This window comes from Berkeleyomyces rouxiae (genome assembly GCF_048999995.1).
Source record: "Berkeleyomyces rouxiae strain 22BRR77 chromosome Unknown BrBRR77_ptg000005l, whole genome shotgun sequence".
NCBI lineage: Eukaryota > Fungi > Ascomycota > Sordariomycetes > Microascales > Ceratocystidaceae > Berkeleyomyces > Berkeleyomyces rouxiae.
The window spans coordinates 163,885-176,394 of record NW_027396495.1 but is presented as its reverse complement, the minus strand read 5'-3'; the positions used below and the strand labels follow the sequence as shown (position 1 = coordinate 176,394).

General features: G+C 52.0%; 5 protein-coding genes across 5 annotated transcripts; 2 read left to right on the top strand and 3 right to left on the bottom strand.

The window, feature by feature from the left end:
- Positions 1–917: 917 nt before the first annotated feature.
- On the bottom strand, positions 918–1,787 carry BROUX77_005173 (uncharacterized protein; the record flags this gene model as incomplete). Its single annotated transcript, XM_073750017.1, has 2 exons — positions 918–1,342; positions 1,595–1,787. The coding sequence occupies 2 exons, from the start codon at positions 1,785–1,787 to the stop codon at positions 918–920; spliced, it is 618 nt and encodes a 205-aa protein (XP_073604059.1).
- Positions 1,788–3,532: 1,745 nt separating this feature from the next.
- On the bottom strand, positions 3,533–4,987 carry BROUX77_005172 (uncharacterized protein; the record flags this gene model as incomplete). Its single annotated transcript, XM_073750016.1, has 1 exon — positions 3,533–4,987. The coding sequence occupies one exon, from the start codon at positions 4,985–4,987 to the stop codon at positions 3,533–3,535; it is 1,455 nt and encodes a 484-aa protein (XP_073604058.1).
- Positions 4,988–5,504: 517 nt separating this feature from the next.
- On the top strand, positions 5,505–6,507 carry BROUX77_005171 (uncharacterized protein; the record flags this gene model as incomplete). Its single annotated transcript, XM_073750015.1, has 2 exons — positions 5,505–5,789; positions 5,857–6,507. 2 exons carry the CDS (start codon positions 5,505–5,507, stop codon positions 6,505–6,507), a joined length of 936 nt encoding a protein of 311 aa, XP_073604057.1.
- A 424-nt stretch (positions 6,508–6,931) lies between these two features.
- BROUX77_005170 (uncharacterized protein) lies at positions 6,932–8,494 on the top strand (the record flags this gene model as incomplete). The annotated part of the gene is made up of 2 exons (XM_073750014.1): positions 6,932–7,000; positions 7,229–8,494. 2 exons carry the CDS (start codon positions 6,932–6,934, stop codon positions 8,492–8,494), a joined length of 1,335 nt encoding a protein of 444 aa, XP_073604056.1.
- Positions 8,495–9,016: 522 nt separating this feature from the next.
- Positions 9,017–10,857, bottom strand: BROUX77_005169 (uncharacterized protein; the record flags this gene model as incomplete). Its single annotated transcript, XM_073750013.1, has 5 exons — positions 9,017–9,298; positions 9,388–10,101; positions 10,164–10,472; positions 10,576–10,605; positions 10,765–10,857. 5 exons carry the CDS (start codon positions 10,855–10,857, stop codon positions 9,017–9,019), a joined length of 1,428 nt encoding a protein of 475 aa, XP_073604055.1.
- Positions 10,858–12,510: the final 1,653 nt, after the last annotated feature.

Here is a 12,510-nt window from a genome sequence, read left to right as displayed (position 1 = left end):
CTGTGACAAGTGGACTGTGCGTTTATATCTGCGCCACTGTCGGACATCCATCTGTCTGTTCCGTTTGATTGTCCTTTCTTGATTGATTCTGTGGACATGATAGTTTTCTTTGTGTTTCATTTGGAATTAGTCTTTTATTTATTTCTAGAATTATTTGTTTTATTCGCTGTCAGAGTTACGTACCTCTTTCTCGTCGTCTTCGGAGATTTCTGCCTCATCTTCGTCTTCCTTGTCTTCTCCTAGGACGTGTACCTCCCGTGACCTTTTCAGTTTGCAAAAATCTATGGTGTGGCCGTTTGTTTTGCATAATGAGCACCAGAATCTTGCCCTCTTTTGTTCTTGTCCAGTCGGTCCATGGTTGTCGTCAGCTGGTGTGTTGTAGGTCGGGAATTTGCGCTTCGGTGCGTGCGGTGTTTCCTTGTTGGGGTAACTCCTTTGTTGAAGATGTGTCTTTGTGTTGGTGTGAGGTTTTTGTCCAATGGGGTTGAAGTTGTTTCTGATTACTTCTGCTGTATTGTCCATAGCTGGAAGCCACAGGTTCTTGCTGTTGTCGTCAGCGTTTCGAAGTTTTCTTTTTGCTTCTTGTGCGCTGTCTGCGTCAGTGTCTTCTAGCATGTTCAATAAGATTCGGTGGAAGACTGCGCAGTATTATTCGCTGCCATCTAGAATGATTTCAGCTTTCAATAAGAGTGAATCGAATCTTTCCATTAGTTCGATTCCGCGTTCACCGATCTTTGGTTTGATCAGCGTGATTGTTCAGAGGGCTTCCGACTTGTTGTTCGCGGAGTTTCCCGCCAGTTTCTTTTGGAGTTTATTGAATATTTCGCTGACCTTGTTGATTCTGCGTATCATGAGGAGGGCTCTTCCGGTAAGCGTCTTAGTGACCTTGGCGCGCAGAGCATTGTTAACTGGATTGTTTATCTCCTCCGGGTTTGAGAGATTCCAAAGTGAAACCGGGGCTTAGACTTGAACCACTCAATCTGAGAACTGTCTTTGGCGGCGCATGGCATGTCGCCCACGTACAACAAAAGGTGGATGCCTCGTTCATGGTGCCGGAACAGGCACGGGTCACTCTCGAGCCACTTGAATCCTAACGAGATAAGGTACTCAGAGATGGTCTCGTACCAGTCGTGGGCCGCTTGCTTCAGCCCGTAGAGGCTCTTCCTGAGCTTAAGCACGCATCCCTCTAGGACATTGGGGAGACCTTCGGGGACACGTAGGTATATGTCCTCTTTGAGCACCGCTTCCGTGAACGCGTTGTTGATGTCGATCTGGTCGCATTCAAGGTCGAGGGCCGCCACCATGGCCATGAACAAGCGGAAGGAGCTCGAGCTGGCTGTCGCTGCGTACGTATGGGTAAAGTCCATCCCATATCGCTGAGTGAATCCCCTGATAGTGAGTCTGCTTTTCAGCTTGTTGACTGACCCATCCAAGTTGTGTTTCACATTGAATCCCATTTAGTGGTCAGGAGATTCACTCCCACTCGGCGTTCGACGAACTCCCATGTGCCGTTGAAAAGATTGATCGAGCCCCGCAAGCATCACGCGGACCCTCTTGGTTATCTGGGTCGACTTTTCCAGCTGTTTCTACATACGGCGCTTCCCGCTATCCTGGTCTGGCTCCTCTTCTAGTCGCCGGGCCGTCTCCTCAGACATTACGACGGTCCCGACTTCTTCGTTGTCTGCGGGCGGGTCCTTCTGCGTTGTTGGGGCCAGATCGAGCTGCATTTCGCTGTCCGGGTCCTCCTCCGTCGGTGGGTGGGCCGACTGTTCCTCAGGGATTGTCATCAGGACGTCTGTGTCCGGTGTTGGGATCTGCGGTTCTTCAGTCTGTCTGCTGTGGGTCGCTGCACCGGCTCCCCCGGACCCCCGGTTCTCCTGGGCGGCCAATTAGCCTTCTAGTAGGGGGAGTGTTGAATAGCACGGGGATGTCTGCTGGGAGTTGGAGATCAATCACTGCTAAAACTGCTGATGTCTCCTGAAAGTCCCAGTCCACAATCGACGCGGTGATGACCCTGTTAAGATCCGAGGCTCAGAAACACCGGGTTTTCGTCGTGCCTCTGCAGTATCCCACGAAAACGACCCGTCTCGCTGTATCCATCATGTTGCCTTTTGGTGTAAGCACCATCGTCGCGTTCTACCTCGAGAACTATCTTCCTGGAACTATGTTGGAACGTGAACTTCTCAACGTTGGCTCTGCCAGTCAGGGCTGGATCGCCTAGTTTCGATACGGACAGAAAGTCCTCATTGAGTTCTGGTACATGAAGGACATTGGGAGCAACTAGGCTATTATTGACGCTATTTGCCATCTCCACCTCACCCAGGCCAATCCACTCAATTCCCTCCGTCGCGGTTTGAATTATCCCGCTCGCCTCTTTATAAGTCTGCTCCCGGAAGCTTGTCGGTGACTTGCTCATGTGGTGTGTGGCACAGCTATCGACTATCAGGGAGGGGTGTGACTCACGAGACTGCTGGTATTGGAGGAACTGGGCGTACTGAGGGCAGTCCGCCTATTTGTGGCCGGGCTCGTTGCAGAGATAGCACTTCCCAGTGTGCTGGCTTTTCCTTCTTCCGTGGTTGGCACGCTTCTTGAAGTCAGATGGTAAACCTGCAAAAAAAAATCAAACGGAGCTAGGGGACTCCATTTTGGGGTGAACCGGGATCGAACCGGTGACCTTTAGATATCCGCCCTCTCTTACGAGACGGATGCGGGCTGAGGTTTGTAGCTTCAGTCTAACGCGCTCCCAACTGCGCCACCGCCCCGTGTCTTGTGCTGTTCGGAAGACCGGAAATACATTATGTCTCCGAAAGCCGAGCCGGTCGTTTTTTTTTCACTCCGGATCGGGTCCTCCTGGCTTTTACGCCGGAAACTCAAAAGTCATGGGAGATGCTTGAAGTATATGCGCAGCTGCAATCGCTGACCGCCCGGGGGTTATTTGGAAGATGACATCATTCCGCTGCTTTCATCTGAAACATGCCGTCGTATTCCTGCGAGAACACAGTAGGTAGACGTTAAATAACACAAACAAAAGGTAAAAAAAGCCAAGTTGAAATGTCTTTTTTCTTATTCTACTTACTGCAAGTTCACAATCTTTTAGGCAAGAGACTATGATCAGTGGCTGTTAATCACAAAGGTTCATGTGGTCAACTCCGTTATGAGGACCTTCTAGTCATCTCATGAATGTTTTATCGATGTAAAATACATGAAATGCACGCTCTACGGTTCGGCATGTGACGGTAATAAACGGCTCTTTGTTTTGTTTCATAGGAGAATAAAAATGCAAAGCAAAGGAGGGGAGAAGCAATGGAACAACGCCCAAGGGTATAAACAAATGAAAACATTTCTCATGATGAGACAATATGGGATGCAAAGTGAAAGCACGCCACAGACCAATATGGAACAGAAAAGGTATATCTTGCGAGAGTCATCTCGACAAGTTTACATAATTGAAACAAGAGGATCTCGATGACGTTTGTCTGTCTCATGTCTTGCCCTTCTGGGGCTTTGCCATGAACTAGAAGAGGCCATATCATCACTTGTCTACATTCTTCTGTGCTTGTTGCGCTTCATACTCTTCCATCTCATCACCCCAGTTACCAACATCAAGTGCGGGCAAGGGAGTCAGAGGCTTTGGCTTCCAGGCCTGAGGCTCGACGACAGCAGCTTTATCCGAAGATGAGACGGAATCATTGGCACCACGCGGGCCGACTTCATCGCTTGTTCCCTTCGGAACGGTGGGAGTAGAAGCAGGGAGAGAGGCTGCACCTGCTTGCGCGGCCTTGGCGAAACTAGGGCCTGGCATCGCCTTGAGAGTTGGCGCATTGGAAGCGCCAGCCAGCCTTGGGAACAAATCGCCTTCGTGTTTCGCAGGCCTATTGGAATCGGCGCCTGCGGCCTTGGGTGCAGTCTCATCGTGTCTACTATGTATAGAACCCCTCAGGCCACCTCTCTGGCTTCCACTTGTTCTGGGACCGCCACGGCCATTGCGCGGCGACATGATTGGTTCGCGTGGGGATTTCGGGACATCCCAAGGCGCATCGTTATCCTTGAAGCTCTTGAGCTTCTTTTCACGATTCTTTTGCCGCTCGTTTTCCAATTTCTTTCTCTCTTCGGCCTCTGCTTTGGCGCGACGCTGGAGCTCTTCTTCGTCATGTGCAACAGCTATGGCATGCCGTGTCTGATCCTTTTCCGCAGCCTCAAACTTCTTGACAGTTTCGGCATTTTTGAGGCGCATCTGTTCCATTTTGGCAGTGACCTCTTCCTCTGACATTTTAGTACGAGGATTTGCGCCAGACTGTATCCGGCTGTTGTCTACCGGCTTACGGGGTGTAGAGCTCTGGCCTTTCTCCTTCCGGGAAGTAGACTGATCGCCTTGTGCATTTTTCCCAGTCTGCTTGGACTTTTCTCTTTCTTGGCGCGACTTGGTAGACGTGTCAATGGCCTTTGATTTTGTATTCTTCAGATCGGGGGTTTTTGACTCGGTCAAGAGCTCAGTCGCAGGCTCGGGCAAGTTCTTCGGTGCTGTTTCAGTGTTGAGCGCCGTGGGCTTAGAAGACTCCGACGTCGCCGTATGCACTGCATCCTTTGGCTTCTGGGTCTTTGAAGACTTTGAACGGTTGTTTTTCCTCGGCTTGGGAGTGTCGGCGGGGGCGGTTGTCTTAAGGGCTGCATCGTCAGACTCACTAGACTTTGGCGCAAAGCGTGAGTTTGCAAGGCCACGTCTGGGAGGCTCGGGAGAAGCAATAGGAGCAGGTGTTGTAGATGCAACTGGCTTTTGCGACGCCTCGCACTTGACAGTTATGGGTCCCGAGTCTGATATCGGCGCCTGTTCGGACTTAGGAGTCGCCAGTAAGCCCTGGGATTTCTTCCCAAAAGCTGCGGCAAGTTCCAAAGGGATATCAGGCATCACAATCACCTGGCCATCAACAGGCTCAAAGTCATCGTAGAACAGATCGTCATCGGTACGACCTCCAAATTGATCCTCCATTGTGGTAGAGGAAGCTGGGGCAAGGGCGGGTGTAACTTGGAGAGCAAGAAGTTGCGCGCACCGTATATATAGTGAAGGTAAAGTTATGTTTGTAGAAGGCGCATAAAATGGAATAAAGTTGATAAGGTGTGGGTAGGTGTCGCAAGTGATGGCAGCAAAAGTTTGATCGCAATAAGAAAACTCACAGAACTGAATGGGCGCGGTCAAGTTTGACGAGGTTAAATTCAAATTGGAGAGGGGGGAATTAACGAGAAGGGAAGGCACCAAGCGTCATTGTGCCCCACCTAACAACATCAGACTCGTCCCACGGTCAACCCTAGAACTAAATATTCAGTCTCCACATGTTCCAGGGTTTGAGGATGTATAGATTTGCACAGGCTCATCTCATAAATGAGATGCGCCTCCATTTCATTGTCTGGCCGAGATTCACATTTCCTCCAAACCGACACAGAGGCCTACAAAGGGGCATGATATAAAAGCGCACGCGGTCATTCTCATACCGCTCTTCGCCTCCACAATGCCCATGCGATTTGTCCCCAAGCGGAGCACTCAACACCGCACAGCATGCATTGCTTTATATCGTCTTCTATGCCGCCAAGCAGAAAAGATTGCGGTGCCCAAAGACTTTCATCTTCCGCTTTTGGCTTCGGAGTACTCCGAACAACGATCCAAAGACTCTAAGCTGCTTGTGCCGTCACAGGAGCGCAACCCTATACGGGCGTTAATCACGCGACAGTTTCGTCGGAACAAACATGACACTAGCCCACGGCTCATCCACGCCGCATTATCGTCGGGTTACAAGGTGAGCTCAACTGGCACACTTTTCTTTTGCTATCAATGACTTCTGGATATCCTGACCTGGCTTCTAGTTTGTTGATCTACTTACCAAAGCCCAGAACTCAGATACTTCTGAACACAAGCAAGTCGTAGAATACTTGGCCAACAACCCACCCAAGCCGCCCAAAGAGCCCAAGGTCAAGCCTGCCCCGCGGCCTCTCTTGATCAAAATCCCATCTCGAACCCCTGGAGGTATGCCTAGTTATGTCCCCGCTGAGCGGCCACTTCCTCTATCCAAACTCAAAGGCAAGCGTGGCATTCCGCGGCTATGCGCCACGTCCCATGGCTTCCCCTTTCTGCGCCTCGGGAAACCACAGTCCCCTATTCTTTCCAACATGTTGCGCTACAAGTCACTCCTTTATGAGGAGCGATCGCAATATATGGAGGCGGCTGATGATATCATGGATGATGTGATAGAGGAAGACATGTGGGAAAGGCTTGTTGAAAAACTCATGGTGAAAGAAGGTGTCGGAGTGCCTGAAAGCACACAAAACGACCTCTCATATCTCAATACCCTAGAAGATGGAGAGGAATTCGTCAAAGCCCAGATGGATTGGGAGAGAAAGGACAACATCAATAGGGCCAATGCACTCATGAAACTCATGCTAGAGGAGGAGAAGCTGGCAAAGGCCGAGGCGCGGGCAAGAAATCCGCGCCTGCCATCAAAACTACTTGGCCTATGAGTTGTAGGGTCAAAGGCAGCATGAATACGACAATGCCGTGTAGCGTCTCATAGAATCACTCATGGACAGGTATTCCAGAACCACGAACAGCTATTGTTAACTAATTCGCTGATCTTGAACTTCTTTGTGTCACAGCCGTCCACCTGCTGTCACCTCAAGGTGTTGGGGTTAGGCCACAGTTATTAGGGTCTGTCTATTACCCCTGCTTCGTCACGGCCCCACCCAAAGACCAACAGCAGAAAGGAAGCTACTCAGAGCTATTAGGAAGGAAGGAACTCGATAACGCCTATCCTCTCTTCACCACGTACATATTTTCCAACCCTGTATTTTTCTTCTCTGCCTTTTCCTCCTTATTCCCAGTCTCTCAAGCCTCCACCGCATTTTATTCCCGTCACTTGTCTGACTTTCTCATCACACAAACAAAATGTCCCTCCAGGTTCCTATTCGTGGCGGCAAGCCTGCGTCTGAGGGCGCCACCAAGGCCGTTATCCTGGTATGTGCTTGTGAACGAGAGTCCGCCGCTGTTGTTTGATGGCATTTGCAGCGGCCTGATCTGCCCCTCCTTTTGGGGTCTAGCTGCCAGCTTCTATCCGGATTGGCTTTGTACATTGATGTGCAATGCTGGATGGAGACCGAGAGCCACTGACAACTGTCTTTTCAATGCCTTCCCACGGCGTCTGCTCGCCCCAGCTTCCAGCTAACGTGTCCTCCTCTACCCCAGGTCGGCGGTCCTTCTCGCGGCACCCGTTTCCGCCCTCTCTCTCTCGATGTACCCAAGCCCCTGTTCGATGTCGCCGGCCACCCCATCATCTGGCACTGCGTCAAGTCGATTGCCGAGGTTCCCAACAAACAGATTTCCGAAGTTCTCATTATCGGCTACTACGAGGAGAACGTCTTTTCCGATTTCATGAAGGATGCTCGGAAGGAGTTTTCTGGCTTGAACATCAAGTATCTACGTGAATACGAGGCTCTTGGTACTGCTGGTGGTCTATACCATTTCCGCGATGCTATCCTGAAGGGCCACCCCGACAAGCTGTTTGTCCTGAATGCCGACGTTTGCTGCTCGTTCCCCCTGGCCGAGATGCTGAAGATGTTCCACGATAAGGATGCTGAGGCCGTGATTCTGGGCACGCGCATCGCTGACGACGCTGCGACCAACTTTGGTTGCATTGTCAGCGACTCGCACAGCCGTCGCGTCCTGCACTACGTGGAGAAGCCCGAAAGCCACATCAGCAACCTGATTAACTGCGGTGTTTACCTGTTCTCTACTGAGGCTATTTTCCCCTCCATCCGCACCGCCATCAAGCGCCGCACCGACCGTCCTCGTCTGCTGTCATACCCCTCCTCCGACAATCTCGAGACCAGCTTCAACGTCCGCACCGACGATGATGAGTCTGAGACCCAGAAAATTATCCGTCTTGAGCAGGACATTCTGTCCGACATGGCTGACAATAAGCAGTTTTATGTCTACGAAACCCGCGACTTCTGGCGCCAGATCAAGACGGCTGGCTCTGCTGTGCCCGCGAATGCCCTGTACTTGCAAAAGGCTCAGCTTGCCAAGGACCCGGAACTGGCTACCCCTAGCGCCAACATCATTGCACCTGTTTTCATCCACCCTACGGCCGAGGTTGACCCTTCTGCCAAGCTGGGCCCCAACGTCAGTATTGGTCCCCGCGCCGTCGTTGGCGCCGGTGTGCGTATCAAGGACTCGATTGTGCTAGAGGATAGCGAGATTCGCCACGATGCTTGTGTGCTGAGCTCCATCATCGGCTGGGGCTCGCGCGTCGGCGCTTGGGCGCGTGTTGAAGGCACCCCTGTCTCGCCCACGTCGCAGGAGACCCAGATCATCAAGAATGGTATCAAGGTGCAGGCCATTACCATCTTAGGCAAAGACTGCGGTGTTGGCGATGAGGTGCGCGTGCAGAACTGCGTGTGTCTGCCTTACAAGGACCTCAAGCGCGATGTTTCCAATGAGGTCATCATGTAAAGTGTGAACAGAATAAGCATAGACGAGAGGAGAAAGCGTTTGGATATGTTGCGACTTGTTGCACTCTTGGATGTTTGTTTACTTTGCTTTTTTTTCTTGTTTAACTCGATCTTTTTTTCGTTGGAGGAAGGGAAATGGAATATTACTACTACATATTATAATCAAGTCGAGCTGCGACCAAAAGTGCCGATCAAATGCAACACAAAATGGCGATGATGCCGGAGTTGAAGGTTTATTTTGCGTCTTGGGTTCCAACAGGGCAAAAACTGTGACAAAAACAAAAAAAAAAAACAAGAACCAAGAAAAAAAAGTACAAAGGGAACATAAACTCCGCCCAATCCAAAGACAATATGAAACAAATTTATCCTTGCTTTGTGTTCTTCTCCTTCTGTATAGTAAAGAAACCGGAAATGTACCTAATCTACCAAGAATCTTTGATATCTAGACCTCCATCGCTAGGGAAAACAAAAGGGAATAATAATAAGTAACTATGTGTAACTATGTGCATGGGTATGCTTTTGCTCAGTCTTGGTGGTCGTCGAAGCCGCGACGCACTGACGACGGGATTCTGCCAATCATGGGCGACGACGGCCGCGATGTGGACAGGCCGGCGGCAGGGTCGAGGGCATCCATGGGATTGGCGTTGAGCTTGAGCGGGTCAAGATGGCGCGGGGTGTTGAGGCGGTCCACCATCATCTTTTCGAGGTTGGCGACACGCAGCGGTGCAGGGCGGCGCAGGACCTTGGAGTCAGGCAGGGCGTAGGCCCACGACGAGGCAAGCACCAGAGCGGCGCCGGCGAGGAGCTGTGCAGAGAACGGGAACGAGTCAGTATCAGCGGCAGGGAGGGCAGTTGGAGTTGAAGAGGGAGCAGGTGTGAGACAGGCGTGCTTACAGGGAGAGTAGCCTTAAAGTCAAAGAACCACAGGCTAAAGACAAAACTAATGACGATGCTGACGCTGGTGGCAAAGTTCTTGACGATGTTGTCGGCGTAGCTGATGCACAGCGATGAAAGGATGCCGCCAATGGCTTGCAGCACAATAGCAGACCAAACGACCCAGTTGTAGCCGTCAAAGAAGCCATGCTTGGCGATCTCGGGGCCGTCGGTGTAGAAGACTCCGACAAAGAGCGCGGGGAACAGCGAGAAGAAAGACAGCTGGATGTTGCGCGTCCAGACCGACACGGTAGGCTGCGAGTCCTTGAGCACCTTTTCAAAGTAGACGCCGGCAAAGCCCGAGAGGACAGTGGCCACGATGACGGCGATGATGCCGATGGATGCGTTCATGGCTGCCGGCGCGTCCATGTCGTCGTCGATGCCCTCGTACGTGGCTGAGCGCTTGGCCAGCTCGCCCGACACGGCGTCGAAGCTGCGGCGGGTCAGCTCACGCGCAGCATCGCCGGCGCCGTTGGCCATTTGGCCCAGCTCGTGCACGGAGCGCGGGAACCAGTGGTCGGAAGAGTCGTGGAACAGAAGCGGGTCCCGGACGTTGTCGCTAAGGGGAAGAGACACAATGGAGACGCCAATGGTCAGGACAATCAGGGCCAGCCAGCGCTTCAAGGCGATGGTGCGGCCTAGTAGAATTACGGTGAATATCGCAGTGGTAAGGATCTAGTGGCGGGCGGGTTAGCGCGTCTGGTGCAAGCTGCTCGCAGGAGGTGCTACTGGCGTACCTTGAGCTGGTACAAGATCTGGTAGTGGACAGGATCGAGGTTGCTTAGAGCCACGTACTGCAGCGTGTTCTGAAAGGTGTACAGCAGAGCGGGGATGGCCAGCTTCCAGCTATCACCGGAGAAAACGCTGCGGTATATTTGCTCAAAGATGGTGGTGGCAGGCGTAGATGGGGCCAGGGTTCGCGAGACCTCCCACAGAGAGAAGGTCATGGATATAGAGAGCTTGATGATTTCGTTTAGGAAGACGGCAGTCGATGGGAAGTATTTGTGGTCGCCCGAGGGTTTCATTATACGGGAGTAGTGCATGACCTGATATGGCAGATGGATGTTAGCCTTGGAGCCGCGAAACGGCGAGCGCGGCGGAGTGGAGGCCGGACACAAGGCCGGCAGGTGTCGGAGGGCGGAGACGCACCAAAATAAGGACTGAATTTTGCACAATCAACTATACGTAGCAGGGCACAAGTTAGCATGTGACTAGAGGCGAAAGAGAAAAGCCGGCGAGCTCCCGGATAGCTCGAGCTATCGCGAAGCTCCGAGTCCAGAGACTCGGGGGCTAGCTACGAGCTACGAGCTGCGACTGGGAAGATATATGAGGACACACAGAGACAACGGTCGCCTGCTTTGGCGAGAGCCCGAGGAAGGTCTCGACTAGAGCGCCAGGGCGGCTTGCAGCGCCGGGCTTTTCGCGATGCATGGCGGAAGATGAAGCGCGCCTATATGTTTAAAACGGTAGTGGCAAGACTGGGAAGTATAGATGGCGATGGGCGAAAGGATTTTGTGGCGGCAGCGGAGCAAAGAAGAAATGTTTGCAGGACAAAAAAGTTGTCAAGTTGTCGAGTGGTAGGCGAAACGAAGAGAAAGATGGAAAACAAAACGAAGCGGGAAATTTCGAGCAGCAGGTAGAAAAGAAAAGCCCCAGAATCACGAAGTACAAGCAAAAAAAAGGTTAAATAACGAGACCATGCTTAACCCCAAACCCCCAAGATGCAAAGCCAAAGACCCACGGGGCGCCCCCAAGCTTTTAAGTACCCGAACCCAGAATCAGAATCAGAATCAGCATCAGCATCAGCATCAGCATCAGCATCAGCATCAGCATCAGCATCATGACCAGAGTCAAGCACCATCAGCACCAGCATCCTGGCCGCCGCCTCGATGGGTTAAAAATACCACCAAAAAAATAAAAGAAAAAAAGCCAACTACACCCCCCGCAGCATATGCCGTGCCACACTGGCTGGCAATCGCACTCTCAAAATCGGCTGCTGCTTTGTTCGGCCCTGTTCTCTCCTTCTATATTGCCGGCAGCCGCGCTTACAGCCGCCTAAAAACAGACCACTGCCAGGGAGCAATACAGGGCTACCCAGTCGCCCAGGCCGCTACAAACGAGCCGCAATACGCCAGCAACCATGCCAATGCTACGCCTATAGTTATACAGTAATATACAGCCACTGTAGCCCACTACTCCACTGCTATCTGCGCTGTGCCTCCTCGTCTGTCAATTTTAGACGCCTTAACCCCTTCGCCGGCCCCTGCCCCCTGTAAGCCGCCCTTGTCGATTGTCTTCTCCTTTGGACGCAGAATTTCCCTGTCTGCGCGGATTTAACATGACTAGTTAACACTATGTCCCAAACATTCTCTGTCTCATATCTGCTTGTTGTTGAGCACAACAACCACGAAGTAAACCAGCTGTTTCTCTCGCTACCCTTCCCCTCCCCTCCCCTCTCCTCTTCTCTCCTCTCCTTCTTCTCACACGCCACGCACGCACCGCCGTTCTTCTCCCGCCGTGTCACAAACCCGTCCTTCAAGAACTCGCAGAATCCGCTCGAAACACCGCTCTTTCAGGCCATTAAGTGCCCCAAGCACGGTCTTCCTGTGTCTTGGTGCCCAACACAATGCTCTCTGTGATCCTGCCAGCCCTCACTTGGGCCACAGGAGCGTCTTGGCTCTACCGCTTCTGCGCCCCTGCTCCCCTCACATCATTTTTATGAGCCCCAGAAACGCCGCCCGTCAATTATGTATGTGGTTGGCTATCCATACATCCCATTTTACCGCCCGACCCCGACATCAGGCCCGGCAGTCCGTTATGCTATCCACTGCCCTCGGCAAACTTCACCTATTGTTCCTCCAGATCGCCGCAGTCTGTCATGATGTAAAAATACGCCTGTAGACATTATGTCGCTGAAAATCACCCCATGTCCAGTCGTGATCTCGTCCCCACACTGGGCTCCTGGTATGTATAAAGATAGAGTCCGTATGTCTCGATCTTGACTCTATAACCCGCCCACTGCTAGCAACAAATCCATATCCATTTCCCACATCTAGAATTCCAGCCAAAGACCCTGTGAGGTCA